This window comes from Solea solea, chromosome 14, assembly GCF_958295425.1.
Source record: "Solea solea chromosome 14, fSolSol10.1, whole genome shotgun sequence".
In the NCBI taxonomy this organism is placed as follows: Eukaryota; Metazoa; Chordata; class Actinopteri; order Pleuronectiformes; family Soleidae; genus Solea; species Solea solea.
This window is the reverse complement of record NC_081147.1, coordinates 19,328,928-19,351,372: the sequence shown is the minus strand read 5'-3', so window position 1 is coordinate 19,351,372 and position 22,445 is coordinate 19,328,928. Positions and strand designations below refer to the sequence as shown.

General features: G+C 40.4%; 2 protein-coding genes across 3 annotated transcripts in view; one reads left to right on the top strand and one right to left on the bottom strand.

Annotated features, from left to right (window-relative positions):
• Positions 1–1,089: 1,089 nt before the first annotated feature.
• On the bottom strand, positions 1,090–12,894 carry tex11 (testis expressed 11). Of its 2 annotated transcripts, XM_058649764.1 has the most exons (28): positions 12,811–12,894; positions 11,279–11,391; positions 10,241–10,325; positions 10,047–10,126; positions 9,883–9,963; positions 9,685–9,804; positions 9,371–9,451; positions 9,186–9,271; positions 8,854–8,911; positions 8,358–8,453; positions 8,190–8,271; positions 7,305–7,383; positions 7,074–7,225; positions 6,896–6,981; positions 6,638–6,775; positions 6,438–6,540; positions 6,233–6,357; positions 5,825–5,910; positions 4,637–4,690; positions 4,515–4,555; positions 4,353–4,430; positions 4,173–4,243; positions 3,426–3,539; positions 3,135–3,207; positions 2,661–2,810; positions 2,189–2,544; positions 1,428–1,598; positions 1,090–1,325 (listed from the first exon to the last, which is right to left on the bottom strand). In XM_058649764.1, exons 1-26 carry the CDS (start codon positions 12,836–12,838, stop codon positions 2,399–2,401), a joined length of 2,406 nt encoding a protein of 801 aa, XP_058505747.1. In that variant the 5' UTR covers positions 12,839–12,894; the 3' UTR covers positions 1,090–1,325; positions 1,428–1,598; positions 2,189–2,398. The 2 variants fall into 2 exon arrangements, with proteins under 2 accessions (XP_058505747.1, XP_058505748.1); XM_058649765.1 differs by lacking the exons at positions 1,090–1,325; positions 1,428–1,598; positions 2,189–2,544 and having other exon boundaries at positions 2,774–2,810; positions 3,334–3,539.
• Positions 12,895–16,623: 3,729 nt separating this feature from the next.
• The window catches only part of kdrl (kinase insert domain receptor like), a 44,931-nt gene continuing 39,109 nt past the window's right edge, over positions 16,624–22,445 (top strand). Inside the window, exon 1 of the mRNA XM_058649757.1 lies at positions 16,624–17,198. Within this exon, the coding sequence (XP_058505740.1) occupies positions 17,132–17,198 (67 nt within the window). The 5' untranslated portion in view covers positions 16,624–17,131. The remainder of the gene's footprint in view (positions 17,199–22,445) is intronic.

The following is a 22,445-nucleotide window of genomic DNA, read 5'->3' as shown; positions in this document are numbered from 1 at the left end:
GCACCACTGCTAAACCAGCTGTCATTACCTGTGTCAAAAACCAGAGTTCAGGGAATAACCGAAGGGAACAGAGCCATTTATAAACTGCTTGCAGACTGTTTCAAAGGGTGTGGTAGCTGTACAATGTAAATAAGCCCCTCCCCCCCCCCAGCAGATCCCCCTCACCTGTGCTTCATGCATGTGTGAATCAAACTGGGACAAACATGTTTTATAGACCACAAATGTCAGGTAAGTAAAAGTTTGAGCTACTCCTTTGAGATATCATTTCCATACAAACGTGTTGATTGTTCTATTATTTCACTTCAAATGCCTACTGGAACACTTAACTAGTCAGTCGGGGGGGGAATGCGATGTCCCCCAGATAGGGCCTGTCTACATGTGATTTCTTGTGGAACGTGTCTGGTTGTATAGATTTTAAAAAAAAGAATATATTGTAAAATAAATAAAAAGAGACGCAGGCAGAATCCGACACGATATCACAGAAACCAGGAGCATCGATCAATTCATCATTAGAAGTTTAGAACCGGTCGTCTCTGGTGTTGCGTTGAAATACGAGCTGACTGTTAACGATGTGTGTGGTATTCATACCTCAGTCAGCCATGTCAAAGCCCAAAGAACTTGATTTCATTTTACTCTTTCCACTGAGGTCGTGGTATTATAACAAGATGGAACCTGAATGCCTCTGTGTGTGTATAATTGACGAGGGTCTTTGTTCTGGTGAGAGAAATGATGACATATATGCTTTTATTTTTATTTTCTTTCTGGGGAGGGAGGGGTTGGGGTTCTTGTTTGTACTTTTGGGTGATGTTTATGTTCTAGCACATCTGTGCAGTAAGTGCTTGCAAACATGAACCCTTTGATTGTACAGTAGTTTCCTTCCTGTCACTGCAGGTGGTACAGCCTATCAGGACACTTGGCCTTGTGGTCTTCCCTGTCCTAGTCATGAGGGAACAGTCCTGCGATTCTTTTGTTTGGGGTTTTACTTTGGGACTTGACAAGAGTTTATTTGTTTGAAAATAAAATATGTGACTCAGTTACGATTTGGATGTGCTTGTTATTCCGCTTTTAAGCGAATAATTGCTATTTAAAGAAAAAAAAAACCTTTATTGACAGGAGGGTGAATCCAACATCAAAGCAGAAGTGTTATAAACACTAAGCGACTAGAACAGCCTGCACTTACACAACTCAATCAGAAACTCTGTCATGTGATGAACATTTGACCACAAACAACAAACAGAGTGGAACTGACTCAATTATTCCTCTGTGATGAAGTTTGTCTTGGCTTTATCCAACCTGTCCAGGACCTCACTGTACAGACCAGACATCTGTGGGTGCACAAGACAATCTTGACTTAAAAAGATCTTCAGGAGCAACGATGGTCATTGGTCCTTCCTGTCCCCCTGCCTCCCTCCCCACCAGGCCTGTACCTGTGTCTCGTAGCTCTCCTTCATGGATCCCAGGTGGCAGACGAAGCTCATGGCCAGGCCACACCACTTCTCAGCCTCGGGATACTGAGCCAGGCTGTACAGCAGTATTCCCGTGTTCCAAGCCCGAGTCAGCAGCCACAGGGTCTCCGACTCTGGGAAGTCGTCCGACTTCTACAGAGAAAGAGCAGGAAGAGGTTCAGAAATCATGTCAAATAGAAGCCACCTGGGTGACTCAGCCGAGCCAAGTGTGTGGAAGGAGAAAAATCAGCGTTTTCAGTGGGTAAACCCCCCTTTCACACACATTGCTAACTTTCCTGTTCGACTGCATGTTAACCTACACTAACTCTTAATGTGAGTGGTTTTTTTTTCCACACTCTTTAATCTGGGGCTTTTACTTTGTTCCAAAGAAATTCCACAGTCTTAATGACTCTGTGTGAAAGGGGAAATATGCATTGCCTCAAAAAAAACACTGTAATGGCTCAATAATTTGATGCCTCTTTCAGAACGGCAGCTCACCGGCAGTGTGATGATTTGTACAGGACATTAACATTCAAATTGGCAGGAAGAGGGTGGTGAATGGAAGCATCTGCTAATTGAAGTGCAGCTGAAAGCCCATTGATAAAAAAGAGACTTCTAGAACAGCAGGCAGGCATGGAGTGGAAGAGAGGTGGTTAATTATATAGCAGGCAGCCGCTCTGCTGGATGGAACAGGAGGTGGCAGCCAGGGGATCGTGGTGTGTGTGTGATTGGTACTGACTCACCGTGGCTGCGATGATGGACAGGGCCTCCTCGTAGTAGCCCCACACCTCGTCGAGCACGTGGGCCTCCACCTCTGACACGCCGCTCGGGAGGGACAGCTTGATCAGGCTGTGAACACACTTGCTAAAGCGGTGAGACAAAAACAGTCACACAATCAGAGACCCCCTTTCGTCCCAATTCCTGCTTTGTGGGAATGGATTGTTAATGAAATGTCAAGGGTGTCTTCGCGGAGAAGAGTGATGGGCATGCCTGCAGCGGTCCAAGTCAGCCTGTGGTTGTTTCTTGTGCAGCGAGAGCGCGACTCTCAAGGCCTTCTTACACAGCACAGGGAAGTGCGCTGGAGGCTCCATGGATAAGGCTGCATGTAGGGGAGAAAAAGAAAAAGAAAAAACCTGCATAATGCAAATCTGTCCTAAAACACGTCTGTTTCTTTGAGTGTGTCAGCAAAGTGTTTTTTTTTTTTTTTTCTTTTACCAGCAATGATCTCCAGCACCTTGGTTTCAACATTTTGGAGCTCCAGGACAGACTCGAGCACTGTCTCGACCTTTGGGTCGTTCAGTTTAGCACGAGCTTCAAACTCATACAGCAGCAAAAGTGTGTCTGTCGGGTCCATGGGAAAGCTTCCTGTGAGTAAGTAAGTATTGACAGTACATCTTTAAAGGTACAGTCGGCAATCCCATTGTGTTCTGTTCTGCTACACCTACTCTACATACAGGTCAAATCTACCTGTGTTTCAAAGAATATCAGCAGAGAGTTTCAGACATAGACAGACTGCCTCTGGTCGCAATCTGTCCCATGAAAACGCAAAATATTTGAATAAAGTAAATAGATAAAACTCAACCGTCAACTATTTTTCCCAGTGATCCTGCCTACTGAAGCTATAACTTCATTTTTATTAATGTTCCCACCAATCAACAGTTGCACACAGTGAAGCGACGTGAAAGTTACCTGACGCTTTCAGTGTTTTCCAAACCTCCCAACAGATCTGAATGTACTCCAGGGCCTGAGTGAGCTCCTCAGTCTGTGAACCAAACAAGAGAGACACAACTAACACACATCCAGGATCCATCACTGCCATCTAGTGTTGGGCTTCCTCCTCCAAAGGAAATGGACCACCTACGCCAGCACCAGTGCTATGGTTAGTCACCTCTCCTCTCCACTCGTCTTGGTGAATTTCCATTCATGTGAAGAGGGCGGGTGTTAAATGTAGGACATGGGCAGAGGGAGTGGGTGGCACACCTGCTCTGAGTGAGGAGACTTCCGGCAGAGCTCCAATGAGGCGGCGGCGGCCATTAGCAGACACGTCTTCTGGCCGATGAGCAGCGTTCGATCTTGAGGGCACAACTGGGAGAACTAGTGGACGGACAAGACGTCAAAAAGTATTGATCGATTCTCCCGCTCTCTGTGATACTGTGTAGGTTTCCACCACACGTCATGTCAAGCAGCGGCAGAAAGACAGTGGCTCAGTGATTCACCTTAAAGGTCCAGTGTGTAATATTTAGGATATTGGCAGAAGTTGAATATATTACCAATAAATGTCCAATTACTTTTTCAATCCAGAAGCCACCATCTTGCGCTGACATGTTTCTACAGCAGCCAGGTCAGAAAAACCAGGCAGAGTGTTTAGTCAGGGAAAAAGTAGGGGTGATGGGGTAATGTCATTCATTCCTACACACTGGACCTTTAATTGTGACAAACTCCATCACAGTTTCTATTTATTTAACCAACAATAGAAGCTTCCAATTACACATAACAAACTATCTAACTCAGGCAATCTGTGATGGACAAATGGAAATTAAAAAATGTGCAGTGACAGGAGCTCTGGTAAAGGTGAGGTCACAAAGGGAAGGAGCAGTGTGGATAAACTGACAACGTTTACCTTTCTAAAGGAATGTTAAATTGCCTGCTCAGGCGTTATTGATCCAAAACCCACATGTACTGTAGATATTGATGAATTCACCCGACAAAACCAATGAGGGTACTTGCCTGGTAAGAGAGCACAAAGAAATCCCTCATCCTGTCAGGACAGGCCTCACACTGCAGAGCAGAGTTCCAGGCTGTAATAAATACACACACACACACAGAAACAAAATGAGGGTCCGAGATTTCAATTGACAGCAAATCATGTCACATTGACGTGTTCGAAGACGGAGAACGTCTCAGTACCGATCTTCCTGAACCAGTTAGCTTCGTCTGTGCGTTGCTCGACACTCATCGGAGACTGATGTGAAAGTTTTTGCAGAGCTGCAGTGAAGATTGTAAACAAAACAGTTGTAGGCTCAGCAGACACTGAAGAGTTTAACCCATACTGTGTATGTATGTACTCACCCAGTTTTAAATAAGGCAGCAGGGTATCCAGACCCACATTCCTACACAGAGTCAAGGCAGTGAATGTAAATCAATTTCTACAATGATTCTTTATAACTGCAGTTTATCATCACCCCACTCACCGCGTCTCATCACTCGACTTCTCTAACGTGGAGAGCACGAGCCGAACCAAACACCTATGAAAAGATGAATGGAGAAACTGGAGTTGACCTCCTTTTTTTTTTCCTTCACCTACTAACTTTATTATACAGAGACACACTTTTCAGTGGAGCAGGGGGAATATAGGTCAGTGGATCACAGAGGTGTCTGGAAATCCAGCACACTCACTACAGTCTCATAGCACATGAGCCATCATGTGTGAAACCCTAGCGTCGTGTTTTGTTTACACATGTGAAAGCGTTTGAGTCTCCAACCTGTCAGTGACATAACCAGGGCCCAGCAGCACGCCTGCAGTCATGTTGGGCCTCCCAGAGTTTAGGATAGCTTTAGGGTAAAGCCTTTTTACAACTGTGGTTCTCAAATTTGCTCTCTCATCATCCTCCTCTTCCTCACATATACTTCACACACTAGTATAGAGAAATTTTTTTTCTCCCATCCAATCACATACCCCGGTATAAAACAGTAGACAGAGTTTTGGTGTCACACATATAAAGGACTAGGAGCCACTATTTAAAACGATCTACACCACATGGTCTAAAGTGCATGCCACTTTTCTACACAACAAATATCTTTATTGTCATTGTAATTATGTTTAGGCACAAAGTGAGCCACAGGGTGTAAAGGGTTGCAATACGTCTGAATTATTTGTTTGCTGTGTTATAGGCACAACTTCAGCCAATCAGTGCACCTGAGTGCACAGGAAACTGGAGAAGTGAGAGACTCTCTGTTGAGGAGATGGATCGAGCGAGGTGAAGGTGCGTGAACTGAAGGTTATTTCCACCATAAACTGTATCCCACTGCCACTTAGGTCAATCGATAATAATAGCAATAAAACAAACAGAAAAACAAAAAATCATTTAAACATAAAATTGTCATGGCTGATAAAGCCACCTGGGTAAAAAAACAAACAACAAACCTTCACATCCTCCCTTCATTATATTATGCATTCGAGTAAAAATAGATTTGTGACATATGTTATCTGTGCTTGGGTAAATTAGACACTCTAAATTGACCGTAGGTGTGAGAGTGTGAGTGGGTGGTTGTCTCTACGTGTCCCTGTGATGGAGTGTCCCCCGCCTATGTCAACCCCTCATGTGGAGGATAAAGCTGTAGAAGATGAAGATGAAGATGTTATTTGTGCTGTCACAGACCTGAGAGCAGTCAGAACCTGAGCTCCGTCTTTGGAATGTTCACACAGACTCTCCAGTGCCTTCATGGCAGTTTCCTGCTGTTCATTCTGTCTCACGGGAACAAAGGCAGCATATATAAACGTCATATTCATCACAATCATACAGATTATATTAAAAATAGAGTCCTAGAGACATTTTCTATTTATATAGATAAATATCACCCTCACAAATAGCTAACAATCAAAGATTACATCCCGATATGTTTTCAGAGAGTAGTTTTTATGTATAATAATCGGCCTCCCACCCACAAACGCTGCTAATTCTGTAGAGCATCTGTCAAAGCTACACACTGACATCCTACAGTACACCATCACGACAATACATGAATACACAGCTGATTCTAGAAATGATAAAGACTCTGGGTGCTACCTCCAAAGCCATCTGAGCAGCCAGACTGAGCAGACTGGACGCAGCATTTTCAGAAACCAGCAGTTTGTCCTCACGGGCCACGGGACACCTGGACAGTCGTCCTATTGCGTGCACTGCCTCTGTCGCTGGTACACAATAACAGCGACTTATGATGCGCTGTAACTACCACGCATCACAAAGGAAATGCATATTGCAGATACTGTACCTTTCTCCACATTGTTCTCCAACACGGCGATCTTGTAAACACTGAATTGAGTGAAAATGTTGTCAGGATCACACCTCTCTGCTTCTTTAACCGCCTCTTTGGCCTGAGAAAACACACGTTTTCATAAACATGTAATAAACACAACACCTCGCGTCAGTTTACCCCCTGACTTCTTGCTGTTGTGGCTACATTTGCGTCACCTTCTCCATTTGCTTGAGCTGTAGAAAACAAGACGCTCTGTTTCTCTGCAGTTTGGCCAAGTTGGGCTCCATCTCGCCCGCCTTGAAGAAACTTAAGGAGAAGTTATACCACTGCAGAGCCTCCGAGTAGTTCTTGGCCTGGACAGAAACATAAAAACAAGGTTATACTTCATTATATCTGGATTATACCTAACTTCTGATATTTTATTAACAGTTAGCAGCTTTAGTACAAGAGTCAGGAACAAGATTTTGCTGTACCTCAAAATGTTTTGCTGCTTTATCCCACAGTATGACATGCAGACTTGTGAGGGCCTTCGGTGTTAGCTGTTTTCCTGTATAGTGGCCTGTTTAGTTGTAAAAAAAAAAAAAAAAAAGACTCTTAACTTCATCACATCATTTTCATTCATTTCATATGAATGAAGAAAAACTAAAGTACCTGTGATAATATCCTCTATCTTCTGTTTACCCAGCAGCTCCTTGCCTCTCTGCAGCAGTAGTTCAATGTTCAGAACAAGAGCACTGCCCAGGTCAGGGGACGTCTCGAAGCGCTGACACACGTGTTTCAAATACTCAAACGCCAGCACTTCTCTGTAGAAACCAAAGCAGACGTCACTCAGGTTTGAAGGGAAAAAGGTGCCGCGAACAAAGGCAATGGAGAGGTTTTTACCTGTCTTCAGACATGAGCAGTTTCACTGTGCTCAGACACACCTCAAGAGGAACCTCAGACTCCAGCATCTGTCCAAGTCCTGAAGACACATTTACTGTCTATCAAGAGACTTTTCTTTAAAATGTGCTTATGTTATGAAGTGACAGACACAATGACACCTAGAAGATAGAAGCACAGTCACCTGAGCTAACTTGTAAAAGATAAGGGAGTGGTTACGACACAGTATAGACTTAAAGTATTTCAGGAGCAAATAAACTCACAGATCCACGTTAATTGATTAGGAACGGGACGACATACGATTTTATCAGCCGGTGTGAAAAACAAACCCTCACAATAATTTGATGGTGGTAAACGTCATGATTTATGATCTAAAAAATGTGTATTTTTTATCAAAATATCAAAAATAACCATTTCTCTCTTACCAAAATAAGGTAAAGTGTTCTTGGTGTCTTTTTGTGCCATTTTAGTGGTTAAAGCAGGTTTATTTCTAAGTTGTTTTTTATTTTGACAAAATACTTCTTGTGTGCCCTCTGATCAAAGCTCCACCCTGTTTTTTGTAACAATACAACTTTTGTTACATTTTCTCGTAATGTATGTATTTTATAACGATATAAGAATGATTAATCAATTTTCTGAAAGCTTATGGTTATAAACAAAATACAAGTAGAATACAAACAGAAGGCTCCACCGCTCCTCTGTTTACAAATTCAAAAAGATTAATCACACTTATTATGGTCAGGATAATCATGATCTGATATTTTCATATTCCAAAAAGCACCATAGAGTCATATTAGCAAGCTTTCACCCTTAAATTTACTTCTCTAAGATACGATAATTACTGTATGCTCTGAATTAATAATCCAACGAGGTCTGGTAATAACTGACCTCCTCTGACGTGATCGTCTGAGGCTTGGCATCTCAGGAGGATTCTGATCTTTAAGTACAGCCCGGAGGCGCTCGGTAATTCCTGTCAAATTTCACAGAAAAATCAGCATCTGTGGTTTCATTGTGAACAATGTGTTAACAATGTGAAAAGGATTTGTTAACTCTCACCTTGTTGGCTAAGTTGACAGCATTAAGAGCCTTCTCCTGAAACCTCTGACAGTCCCACTCAAAATAAACGGTGGCGAGGAGCCTCAACACTTTAGCCTTTTTGTGAAGGAAAAATAAAAAAAACAGCTTCAGTATTTTGAAGGTAGAATTTAGCAATATTTATTGGTGAAGTTACAGGTTGCAGATGAATATCTCTGTCTGCATCTTTCCCTCGTAAGCGTTCACTTATCTTTTAAAACTCAAATTTTTATTTTGTCCATTTAAAACATGGTGGTCCAAAATGCTGCCTCCAAATTCCCCTTGTTCATTAATCCAAGAATGAGCCTTTTTATGTTTACATCAGGAGCCAGGTCAGCTCTACGGACGCTGCCATTTTGGACCAATGGACAAAAAACAAAAAAACAGTTGAGTTTTGATGCTTTCTAAAGGCTACACAGGTTCTCCAACATTTTTATGGACAACTATTTTAACCTATTGTTTGATGTTGTCATCTTACCTGGAAATCAGGTCCAGGTGCATATTTCACATTCATTTTCCCAATATCGTAGCTTTGGCTGAAAAACAGAAATGAATCCAAAACCTTTTCTGACTTCTGAATTATTTGAGGAAAAGATGTTTTTTTCTGACCAATACTGCAAATGTGATTTAATATTTTCCACGGTTCAGCCATAAAAACCAGTGCGATCAAGCTGAATTATCACAGTATTAGGTACGATACACTTATGGCATGGCAACGTAAAGATATTCATTGTTTTCAACACGTATTACATTTTTATAAAAACCCAAAAACAACTGTTTAGTCTGCACAAGTTTGAACATCATATTTACCTCAACCACAACACACAGTCCTCAAACTTCCTCATACTGTAAGTGTCTATTCCAAAGTTGTAGCACAGCAGTGAGAGGTACGCAGTCTGAAGAGAGAAAATATGATCACAATTAACATGTTTTTTTCAATTAAGATGTGTATGAAAAGTACAAGACGACAGTATATAAAGTGGTGGTGTTTGTACGTCTTTGGGCAGCCTCAGCAGCATGTCTTTACAGCGTTGCATATGCACCACAGCATCGTGGTTATTCCCTTGACTTATGGCCTGCAAAAATGAAGAGACATCAACTTCTTGTTCAGTGTCAGCAAACAACGGAATATTTCCCTATTAGCACAGACTAGGATTTTTTCCCCCTCTCATTGTGTCTCAGCTCACATTTGAGCTGTCTCACACTTCACACTGCAAGTCTGTCAGAATAGCACTTCGTCAGATGCCAAATATCACAAGAACAAATATTCACATCGGAGGTGTTGAACATCACATGCGCCACAGCTCACCGATTCCGCCTGGAACGAGAGGATTCGAAGCAGATCCTTCTCCACATCCACTTTGGTGGAAGTGATGTCAGCTGCTCCATCACCTCTGGACGTCAGTATGTTGTAGAGGGTCTCCAGGCTCTAGGGACAATAGAAATAACCTGTGAAGACACCATACTTTCACAGATTTAAGATCAATTTAGCTTTTTTTTCATTCACCTTGACTGCAAGCCTTAAGAAGTGATCTGCCATTTGGGGATTTTTGCAGTCCAGCCAGGTTCTTCCTGTTTTGCTGGCCATCTGTAAAGATTAGACACAGATAAACAGACCCTGTCCTCCTGAAGAACTGAGCACTCCCAGTGGTCAGCTATGGTGCTGCTTACCAGGATCTGCTTGCGGAGGATGCCCTCTGTTGGATTGTCAGGCTCACAGCAGGACAGCAGAATACATGCAACATGGCGCACTGTGAAGACAGTGAGAACATTTGAGTTGGCCGTGATAGACGACTGGTACCACCCCCGACATAATGTTGAGATTTCAGATTAGTGTTTATGAGAAACATTAAATAGAGGCATACCTTTGGCCTTCTGATTTTTACTGAGCGTGGAGCCCACATTCTTAGTGACTGCCCAGTTCCACAGCTGGATGGCACACTCCTCAAACTGTGTGAAAATTAACAATACTGCCATCTCAAAGGTCCAGTGTGTTAAATTCAGGTGAAAATATTTGCATTTGGCAGAAATTGAAGATAAAATCATTATGCGTAATGTCTTAGCGTACAATCCTCTGATTGTATGAATAGTTGTTTGTCAGGAGCTGGGTCTGCTCACCATTTTAGACCACCACGTTTTTACAATAGCCCACAATGGACAAACACAACTTCTTTTGTGTTTTGATGCCAACTAAAGGCTACACAGTTTCCACAACACACTTGTGAGAGAAGGTTATAGCCATAAAGAAGTATGGGGGAAAAGATTTTACAGTGTCTGTAGCCCTTACAATACTGTTAAGCCATGTGGAGTGGAGTTTTGACAGAAAGGGGGTGGGCTATATTGGTTGCAGTTTAGTCTGCTACTGTAAGATAAAATTAGCCACACATCACACAATATTCTAAATATTTTTGTAAACTAAGACAGCAAATATAAGCTCAAATGGTTGATTATGTTTTAAAAAAAATATAATAGTTGCAAGAAGTTTGTATTTGCAAGAACGTTAATAGAGTTAGAAATAATCCACAAGCAAATAAGAGTTTCATTGAGAACAGAGTTATTGTTATTTCTGTATCTTTGTTGCATTTATTCTCTCCTCTGTTGTTGATCTATTTTTTTGTTGTTGGATGACCAAAATAAACATATATCAAATGAGATAGCTTCATTTAATAATTAGATAACTTGATTAATAAAAGGTAACTTAAAAATAACAATTTAATTTAATAATTAGCTGTCAAAACATTTTAACAAATAAAAGTGTTTCAGAAACAAATTGCTGACAGATTTTAGCTTTAATGGCCACATAAAGGTGAAATAATGCTACATTATATTTAAAACGATATACTGTATATTCGATACAATAGCCATAAATAACTAGATTGATATATTTTTGACAGAGTTTTTACCTGTGGATCTGGTACTTTGGGAGAATCCTCTAGACGATAGACTTCAGAGAAAAGTTTCTCTATCACCTCGTCATAGTCTGCCGGCTGTTTCTGCAGCAGGTTCTCTATGAGACCTGCACGTGAACAAAGGCAAGTCAAACTGGCAGGACATGGACAGAGCAACAGCAAATTACTCCATCTCAACAAGTGTTGGGTGATGTTTGACACTCAATGGTAAAGCACAGGGGGGTTTAAAAAACAGTAGTAGACAAAGCAAGAATTGCAACGTCCAGAGCAACAAAATGTTTTTGAATATGTCCTTAAATTTTATTGTCAAGCTGTTTCAGAAAAAAATTGCTATGACATCGTTTTGGGTGAAAACACCTTAACAAGGCTCTATGGTTAGATGAAGCAACCCCTCAGATCCCTTTTGTAAAGGGACCAAATATCATTTTCCCTTTGTCATGACAACAACTAGAGGCACATCCAATAAAGATCTTTCTATGGCCAATGTTGATGGTTAGAACTAAGTGCAGTTTATGGCTGATGGCTGCACCCCCCTTGATAAAATATAACAGTTTAATAATAACAAATGTCTCTACTTATATAAACATGCAGTGAACAACACTTCTGCTTCTCCCATCTGCACGTTGTGTCTGTTTCTTAAAATGAAAAAATGTGTAAACATAACAAAAATGAGTATTAATCATCAAATTAATTAAAAGGTAATGAAAATGGCAACTGATTATTTGGTCTACCTTAAAAAAGCAACTCTCATTTCACTTATGGAGGACAAAAGGGGGAAATGTAGCACATCACAACTTTCTGTTTGATCTCAGAAATCAACAATAAACATGTCTCTTATTAACAAAACCGTCCTGCAGCAAGTGTCACTATCCTACACAGTGATAGAACAATGGAAAACAATCTTTCACACTTATTTATGGTGTAGGGCTGAAACGATTACACGATTCATCGATTATTAATCGATTTCTAAATGAAAGAACGACTATTTTATAAACGATTTCTGAAAGTTTTCTGATTTTTCAGCTTCTTTAAATGTGAATATTTTGTGGTTTATTTAAAAATGAACAATGTTGGTTTGTGGACTAAATAAGACCTTTGAAAACCATCATTTCCTGGATTGAAAAATACTAATAAACAATTTTCAACATTTTCTGACCAGTTACTCGATTAATCAATAAAATAATCCTAATCGATAGAGTAAACTCAATCGCCAAAATCCCCTCTAATGTATAAGTCTTTTTTTTAATTTAAATGAAAAATTAACCTTAAGTCCCATCACTTCATGGGTTCACCTTCTCATAATAGTAGTTTCAGTATTCTGTGCTAACTTTTTCACTGTGCTCGGTAAATAACTTTAGCTAATTAACGGTCACCTAGCTACTAGCTAGGTGACCGCTAGTATTACTAGCTAGTCTGATAATTGTTAGCTAACTTTACCAAATCTTTAATTAGTAACCTGAATATTTTTAAAAAACACTTATACGAATGACAAAATTAAAGTACTAGTAGTAGTAAATATTACCTACATTTCACAGTTGTATGAGACGGGTCCATGTTATCTTAGCATCTAAAAAAAGGCGAACGCAAATATTGCGCTTACGTAACGTTTTACGGTAAAGCGCGTGAGCCCCTTCTTTTTTTGTGTTGCATTCAATGACACCTGTTAAAATCAGACGTTCATATTCCAACGACGATGAATGGTGTTTAAATTGTAATTCTGTTCTTAATATCTTATCCTAATATCAGCAGTCTACTCTATATTATTGTATAAATATAAGCTCTCTTGCTGCTCATTCGAGTGTATATTACAAAGTTTAAACTATGCTTGTGAATGCACTGTCAGCAGTAGGAACTCTTTACCATATAAAAATATAGAAGCGCCGTCTTTTTTCTTTCTTTTAATTCAAGCTTTTTTTAAAAAACATTTAATCACCAAGTTTGACCTCGGGAATAACCATTACAGATATGTGTGATGTCATTTTGAGTAGTCGTAATTTCACTGTGACTAGTATGAATTGTAGTTTTAAGATATCTGTGACGTCATTCTTGCCAATCAAAACTAGTTTCAGATATCGGTAATTCGGTTTTAATAATCAGAAATACGTCACTTGTGCCATTCATGTGTTCAGGGTTTGTCATTATAGATATCTCTTATTCCAGTTCTCTTAGAACAAGGCAAAATACATAATATTATATTTTTTACTCTCTACAACATACTTGAACAGCTTTGTCTCTGAAAAAGAGACAATAACTATGTTAAACAAATTAAAACTGAATGTATTACTGTAGATTTTTTTTATACAGCATCTAAAGCTGAGGAATAGAAACAAATATCCTATTTTCATTGAGTTAAAACAGGCCACTATACTAATATAATATCTATGTATATAACTTTATAGTTTGATCAACACAACAGTTTCAGTTTTCTATGATTCTATGACTATTTTGCCCACAAATATTTTCTCCATAATTGTACATTTCTTTCCTTTAAATCTGGCAACAAGAACGGTTTGGACAGTCATCAAAAATCTCTCTCCTCCTCCTCCTGCAGAGGAAAGACTTTATTTCTCCTAGTTCATTTACCCCTGTAGACGCTGCTGTGGAAGCTCATGGAAGTGTTCATGCTGTGCGTGTAGAAGCAGTTAGTTCCCCCATAGCGTGTTTTCACCACCGGATTCTAAAATAAAACACTTTAAATCCAGCCCTCTCTGCTTGCAACTTCCAGCAATTGTTCATCAGGAGACTTATCTGCTGCCCCCGTGTCCCAGGGGGAATGTTTCCTCCTCACTGACGACTTAAGGTTGAGAAAGTTGCTAACATTCTCCTCAGAAAGGAATTATAGCATATTATCGTTTTACCAGTGTAACAACACGTTTGTCAAAGTGCTGCACCTCGTACAGTTGATTTGCACAATTCACATAGTAAGAAATCTGGGGGATTTAGTTGAAAACTCTTGTTAAGAGCACTTCCTGGACTCATATGAGTTTGGAAAGAGGTGATGTTAGGATTTAAAAAAAATTAACTATAATAATAATAGTAGTAGTACATTTTATTAGGCACCTATCAGGAATTTTGTTCTTAAGTACAGTAACAAAGTATTAGCACTTTGTTATATAACAACACTGATTTTGGCTTCAAGTCTTTTCCAGGGAGTAAATGTTGCAACCCTGCAGCCCATCACACACTCACATGCAAACACACACACACACACAAGGAAAAAGAAGCCACGACCCTAGGGGTCACAAACCCAGCAATAGTAACAGATTATCACGTTCTATCTGAGTTTTGTCGGCAGTGGACCTGAGGTAGATGTATAGTCAGACTTTGAAACATTTAAACAGAAACATAAATTGAATATTAGCTAATATTAGTCATGTAAATGTCATTTTTTATTTGAATAATGTCAAAAAAAATAACTAGATTATTGGTGTCATGTAAGCATAATCACAATGTGCACCGTCGCAAGCTTTGTCAAAAACATATCATTTAATAATTTATAACCTTTGGTGTTGGCCACATGGTTGGAGTAGTGGTTAGCACACTAACCACTACAACAACTATAGCACTTGTCCTGGTTTGCCACTTGGTCAGAACAAGAGCCTTGCATGTTCTATGTGTGTGTGTGTGAGTGTGTGCGTGTGTCTATGTGTGTGTGTGTGTGTGTGGGTTTTTGTCTGAGTTCTCCGGTTTCCTCCCACAGTCCAAAAACATGCAGCTTTGGGGATTAGGACACTCTAAATTAACTGTAGGTGTGAGTGTGAGTGAATGGTTGTTTGTCTCTCTGTGACCCTAAAGCTGTAGAAGACGCTTACGTGACACCGCAAACATTAGTAACTCCCCTGGGTGTTTTCATTCAAAAAGAATGTAGAAACTGTGTTATATAGTGATTGATAATGACAATCTTTGAATTCCTCGGTTGTGTCTGTGTTCTCAGTAAGTCAGGGAGCAAATTGAGTCCCACAACTGGGATGTTACAATCTGTTTCCCATGTACTTGTGTCATTTCACATTTCTCTTATGCTGCAGTGACGAAGAGAGCTGCTTGCCACAGCTCACCACATATGGTCGTGTCAAGTCTCTTCCACGGGCCTCCTCGTCCCCAAAATGGTGTCTCTCCCTGCAGTTGTAACGCGTGCAGAAAGGTGAGGGCAGGATGTTCATATTTACAGTGGCCTGCTGCTGCTGCTGCTGCTGCTGTGGCCCTGCAGCAGCAAAGTAATTGTTGTGGTAATAGAAGAAAAACAGTCTGCAACACATCCACACACTGCAGGGTATACGTCTGCTGCACAAAAGAGGATTATTTACACAGATATATAAAGCAGCGTATCCTGTTTCAGGAGTTAAAAATAAATCCAGGTAAATATTTATTCTCTAGACTTCGGGGCAGAGAGAGAGAGATTCAATCCAATACCATGACACTTGTTTGCTTTTTTCTTCCTATTCCTCTTGTGACAAGATAACTGCTGTGTCCTTTAACCTCAGTTATGCACAAGAATGATTTTATCAGAGGAAACAAACAAAAGGCACAGACTGTGGTTTAATGATCAACTGCTGAATCAGATGCTAAATCTTTCAATTTGGCATTTATTCACTGATCACATGTCAGTAAGGTCATGTTATATATATATCGCATGCTTCACTATGCACAGACAAAAGCATTTTAGCTGAGTCATGTTTGGGTTTATTTCTTCCTCTTTGGGAGAACAATATTTGTTATACAGTTGGAGAATTATGTCCTTGAAATGACTCAGAACACGTGTCGTTAACAGTTTCATAAATTATCTAAAAATGACTGTATCGGACCGATATTGGTAGATACTTGAGTTTGTAATATTGGTATCAGTATCGGACTAAAAAATGGTATGTTCCATGATCCCTAATGAAAAAAAAAATGTATTACATTTATTGTAAAATATCGTGTCATATGTATGTTTCACATAATTCTGGTCAATTCTGGACACTATACCTTTGACAACATCTTATATTCTCATGTATAATTGAAAGCTTTGATATGAATGTTGATTTTTAGTTTTGAAGAGAACATACAGCAATCACATAATGAACGTTTATATAATAGACAATGCCTCGTTTGAAAATTGTTCAACATGAATACAGTGCTATGATTGTCTTAATGGAGTTTTCACACATGAATCCTATTACTATTTGTCATATTGGCTGGTTTTCCCCCTCTGAAATCCCTCTGTGGCACAAACCACTGTTATTCCTCTGAAGTGGGCTCCTCCGCACGAGTTTGTCCACCCCAAAAGTGACGTTGCATCCTTCCTCCCGTGTCTCCATAAAGCGCTCCTCGCGTCGTGGACTGTAAAAGCTTCCCAGACGCGAAAGGGAGGAGAGACTGTGACCAAGGCGCGCGCGTAATAAAACGCAGGAGCTGATTGATTCCGATTCACTCAGAAAAAAAGGGAAAAAACACATATAAGACCGTTTTTGTTTGCCTCTACGATCCCTTGTTTTTCATTCATTTTAACTTTTTTTTTTTAACTGGGAGCACCTGCCCGGAGCAGACAGCGGTGCAGCCGGCTCCTCAGTGCCGGATCAGGAGTTGGACGGTCCGGTGGCGCAGGAGAGATCCGCTCCCCCGCGGACTCGTCATGGGATTCAGGAGTTTCACTGTTGCCGCTGTTCGCATGTACACCTGAGGACCCACTGGATTCACTACACCGGTTTTGACTTGAAAGAGACAACAGTGAAATAAGACGCTTTGATATTAAACTTACGCCTCAACAAGAAACTTTGGTCGCTCCCGCGGAGTTGTGATCGACGCTTTTTTACTTCATTTTCACGCACGCATTTTTTTTGGATTGCGCGTTGCGGAGTTGTTGGCACGATGGATTCAACAGACATCATCTCCAAAGTGGCCGTTTTCATCCTGTGTTGTTCATCACTCACAAATGGTAAGAAGTCGTTCATGCTCGTGCAGATACAGTTTTGACCAGACTGAGCTTTTTAAGGACTTTAACACCACAGCGTTCCGTATATGGTTCACTGAATACATAAAGGGACATTTAATGCATTTTTACAGATATTTAGATGATAAATAATAATAATAATATTACCAATAGACATATAATCAGGCTCCTCGTTGCTCACATTTATGTGTAACATATTTTTTTTTATTATGCATGGATGTGACAGAAGAATATTGGATTTGCACGTTTTATAGGACAATAACATGTCAATAGTTTCAGCCTGCACTTCTCCCTTGAGCCACTAGAGGTAGTCTTGTCCTGTTGAACTGACTGACAGGTAATTGTGGCGCATGACAGTTTTGACAGTTTTTCCTCGTTGATATTAGGATTTCCTTGTGAGACGTTGTTTATTCCAGCAACACTTATCAGTGGGTGGGCAGGATTAAATATTTGGGGAGGAGAATGCATGTTTTTCTACAGTCAACCTCACTGTCTCAGTGCCAGTCCAAAAACGAGTTCCTCCACCTTGTGCCAGGTCTGTGTGTCACAGACAGTAAAGTCTTCCTCGTAACTTCCAAATAAACAGCTCATCCCAACAAAGGAAACACACACACACATACACACATACCTCTGTCAGCCTATGACTGTGGTATCTACAATGTTTTTACGTTGATTTCCTTCACTGTCCACACACAAAGCGTGGGAAAGACACAAGGAGGAAGCGGATGCAGGAGCAAGAGGCAGCCTGGAATTGTTCTGGCCAGCAAAGGTCATGGAAAAGTGACACGCTACCTGAGCAAAGACTTCTTCCCGAGCTCCTTGTGCTTATGTTGAGCCATGTCAAAGTCTGTCCGCAGGACAATAGCCGAGAGGAAAGGAGGCCATTGTTTCAGCAGCGGCCACACACTGGTAGAGCCATTAGTGATGGATAGTGCATCAGACTCTGTTTACACCGATTAAGAGGTTGATTTTGCACTGGCCCGATAAAATCTATGATCAACATGATATGTTTTTAATCTTTAACTTGCAGAAATGAAGTGAGGAAGAGATTTGACATTTAATAATGATTTTGATGCTTGAGGGTTGTTTTGTTTTTTTGTGTTGTGGTTAATGACTAAGCCTTCCGCATATCACAGAGGGTGTGATGCAACGCTTGGAACTGTAAATAATGCTGTGGGTATGAAACTGAAATGATGTCGTCAGTTGAGCAGGTGAATGAATATATGAGACAAAACTGAAGGAGTCAGTTTTAGGTATGGGGGAAAAGTCTTTGTTATTATTCGATGAACTGTTTTGAAGATGGATTCATCGGTTTGAGTTTTCTTTGAAATAATTTAAACAAGCGTTCATATTTTTCAGCTTCTTAAATATGATTTTTTTTCTGGTTTCTTTGCGCCATATAACAAATATATAGTCTCCTTTTAAGGAGACGACATTGATTCAATTGGGCAGCCTAAACAAAACCTTATGCTTAACCTTACCATAACCAGTTAATGCCTTACCCTAACCTTAACTTAAGCTTAACCTAACCACAAACCAAATCTTAACCACACACACACAAGAGCTGCTTGAAGATTGATTCATCGGTTTGAGTTTTCCTTTAAGTGTTCGGATTTTTCAGCTTCTTAAATATGAATATTTTCTTGTTTCTTTGTGTCAATCATTAAAACTGAATGATATTGGTTTGTGGACAAAAATAAGCCATTTAAGAACACAATCATTTACTGATCATCATTTTTCAACGTTTTCTGACAAGGACCAAACGAGGAATCAAGAAAGTAATCGACAGATTGTTGCAGCCCTACATGCAGACTGCCAATGAGTTTAACTCAAACAACATGTGTATGTAATATCTTGAATAAACCCAGTGTAACAGCAGATATTTGCTGCTAATTGATTAATTTAAGTTTTATGAGCCTGTAGGTGATGCTAAATACCTGACACTTTAACCTGTAGAAGCTTTTTGTCCTGAAAAATGTGTTTATTTTAAAACTGAATACACGTTTGCCGTCAGTGTTCCAACAAAGTGATTTGAGAAATAATTAGACTGTATGGTCATTATATCGTTGCTAAGACTTTTATAAAGAACTGTACACACAGAAGCTGTGTTGTTAAAGCCACTGACCAAGAACAAATGAAGGCGAGTGATGATTGAACCAGTAATTATCAGTAACTATTATTATTAGTAACAAGTCTACTCCTGATTTGAGCTTGTCTCTCTCTCTCTCTCTCTCTCTTTGTCTTTACAACACATTTCAATCACCGATTTCTCTCACTGTGGGGAGGATGGTTTCTTTTGAAGCTGTCACTCTCTCATCGGGAGAGTTTATGTGGAGTCAATTTTGTTTTGGAGTCAGACTATCATTCCTGATATTTGAGATGAAGTGATAAATGGGTGCGATGAGAGGTCGGCGAAGTGCAGTGGGGACTCGCTGCTCGTTGGCAGGATGTCCCGGTCCACGCAGGCAGCCACAGAAAAACACGCACAGACACACAGGTTCACACAGCTATCCTTTTAAAGACACTGCGTTGATTCATTTGGATAGCCTAAACAAAACTTAATGCTTAACCTTACCATCACCAGCTAATGCCTTACTCTAACCTTAAGTTAAGAGATAAGATAAGATAATCCTTTATTCATCCCACATGGGGAAATCAAAACAATGTAGTACACGTGGAACTAAGATAAGGAAATAAGGAACTGTTAAATATGAAAACAAGGTAAACAACAGTGTTATAATTTGTGATATTGCACGTGAAATGTGGCAGTTTTGGTTTAATGACAGTGCTGGCTAACCTAAATACAATACACATCTTAGCCCTAAACTTAACCAGTTCATCAGAAATGAGGATTTGCCTCATTCCGATCAGGTTTTGGTCTCCATGAGGACTACTGATCCGTGTTTATACCAGAAAAGGTCGTAAAGAGGCAACAATACAAGCACAAACTCACACACTCACACACACACCTGCATTGGAAAAAGGTAATTCCCGTACACTGGGATATTGAACTTTACAAATTGCTCGGTCTAGCTATTCTTATAGGCTCTGCATCAGGGACAGCATCTGGTCCATACGAGGCATATCCACTCTGAGCCAGCAATATATTTTCTTTGAATCTTGCATGAGATTTCAATTTCAAGGAGCTTCTATCTGCCTCGTGCTAATCATACATGATGGAACATGAATCTTCTGGCTTAACCGTGCAGGATGCCTGTGCAGAAGATTCCTGTTTGTCGGCTTCACTCAACTTTATATAACCCATCGAGTGGCCACCCATCATGGCCAGATGTTCCTGTTTTTTTGCTTTTTTTAAGAGGAGACTGGGGCATTCTGCCTGTAACTCTCCAAAGGCTAATATACGGCTAATAAAAAAGGCACTCGCCCCAACTGTTGTCTTAACCCTGCAGTTGGCAAAGTGGAGAGGCTTCAGAAGGGCTCTGTGTAGCAGAGTATAACACGAGACATGAATCACAGCTCAAGCAGTAGCGACCTCTTATTTTGGCAGGTGATTTCCACCCTTGTTAAGGGTTTCAGTTTGGTATTGTATTCCGCCTCCGGAGGCTTAAGGGCCGGTCATGGAGGAAGTACTGAACAAATCTTTTTAATGAACTGATTCTAATGATTCAGTTACACTGAAAACAACTGCTTTACATGTCACTCGTTTGTGTGAAGTCACGGCAGTTTCATGCAGCCGCGCAGTGATGACTCCGCCCACGTTGAGGTGGTACTATAGTAATGGAAAGCGAACCAAAGCATGTAGTGTTGAGCTGTGCCGTGCCGGTGACGATGTAGTGGAAAAGCTCCATATGTCTGGTCTAATTATTTGTATTTCCTGCTTTCCTGTGTGTCGCTGATCATATATAATTACAATAATGTTAAAATGACCTTTCCATGTTGCCATTGCTAAGCAGAAAAGTGCTCCCATGACTCAACCAAAGCAAGACTTCCCACATCTCACCCATGAGCTCACACGTTCCATTGGGGTTACACTGAAAATCTACACTTCAAATCCGTAAAACTCGAGGTTTTGAGCGTCAATGACACACTTTGATACAACATTGACTGCATGAATCACTACACGCAGGATTACAAAAAACATACAGTATGATCAAGCACCTGATTTAAGGTAGGCAGAAGACTCACTCATTTGCTTGCTGTGGATTATCCAGAGATTAAACTAATCTGTAATCTGATTCTGTGGATGTTTGTGTTCACATAAACAGGCCCTCAGGAAAATCTTTGAAGAATCTCTCTAAAAAGCAGCTAATGAGACGCGTACGGTATATTTTCTTTGAAAAATATTTAGTAAAATGATGTTTTTACGTCTCTTGCAAATCAGTGACTATTGTTAGACTTCTGTCACCATGGTTTTCGTGGAGAGAAGAGGACTCACCACCTGTGACCCTGCACTCTTTTGTCGAACAATGATTTGCCTTCCACCCATTTTATGTGCAGTTATCACAAATGTGCAGGGACTGAAATGGCATGGTTATACAAAGGAATTGTTCTGCCGTATTGTTACCTTTGCCTTGAAAGCACCAAAATAAAATTATACAAAATACTCTCTGTGAAAGAGGAGGGAATTCCGTGCATTATTGCGAGCACTTGAGGGGCCGTGACCTGGAGTTTCCCATTCACTTCAGTCAGGCTGCACTCCTTTCATACATGTATTATTATTAGTCAACATCAGCAGCATGTTGTATCAGGTGTCTGGTTACAAAAACACGTTGGGTTGTTCCTCTGGTGTTAGCAGTCACAAGATTAACGGCATCAACAAAACTGAATCATGAAAATGCACTTCCGTTTTATTTTTAGCCCAGCGTAGCTGTGTCATAGATGTTTCATCATCTCACATCAGTCGAAATGCCTTTTTTTTTTTTGCCTTAATATTTAAATAGCATTTTCTGAGCCACAGACTTTTTGAGTATATCCTGGTGTCCAACGCTGTTTGAATCTTTGTTTTTCTGGCTGCTAATGAACCTAAAATACCACAGATGTTTCCCAAACTGTGTGTCCTGTGCCACTTCCCTTCATCACCGACGACAAGGACATGTGGATGCTAATATTAGCCGTCTTGGCCCTACAGTATGTCAGTTATCAGTTTAATGTCGTGTCACTGGCTCAGAACCCCGTCGGTGTTCTGAGAAAGTCAACCCACGAGTCTCTCGGCCTCATTCCCTCCCTCGCTCCGTTTGTTTCATGCCTGTCCTCTGTTTAACGGCTCTTAAT

What these genes read in the sequence shown, in the direction of transcription:
- tex11 (XM_058649764.1), bottom strand. Translation starts at nt 12,838, where the DNA reads ATGGACCCGTCTCATACAACTGTGAAAT. An exon ending in TCCTCCGCAAGCAGATCCTG is followed by an intron (nt 9,964 to 10,046) that starts GTAAGCAGCACC and finishes TAATCTTTACAG; the next exon opens with ATGGCCAGCAAAACAGGAAG. An exon ending in GGTGCTGGAGATCATTGCTG is followed by an intron (nt 2,545 to 2,660) that starts GTAAAAGAAAAA and finishes CCCTACATGCAG; the next exon opens with CCTTATCCATGGAGCCTCCA.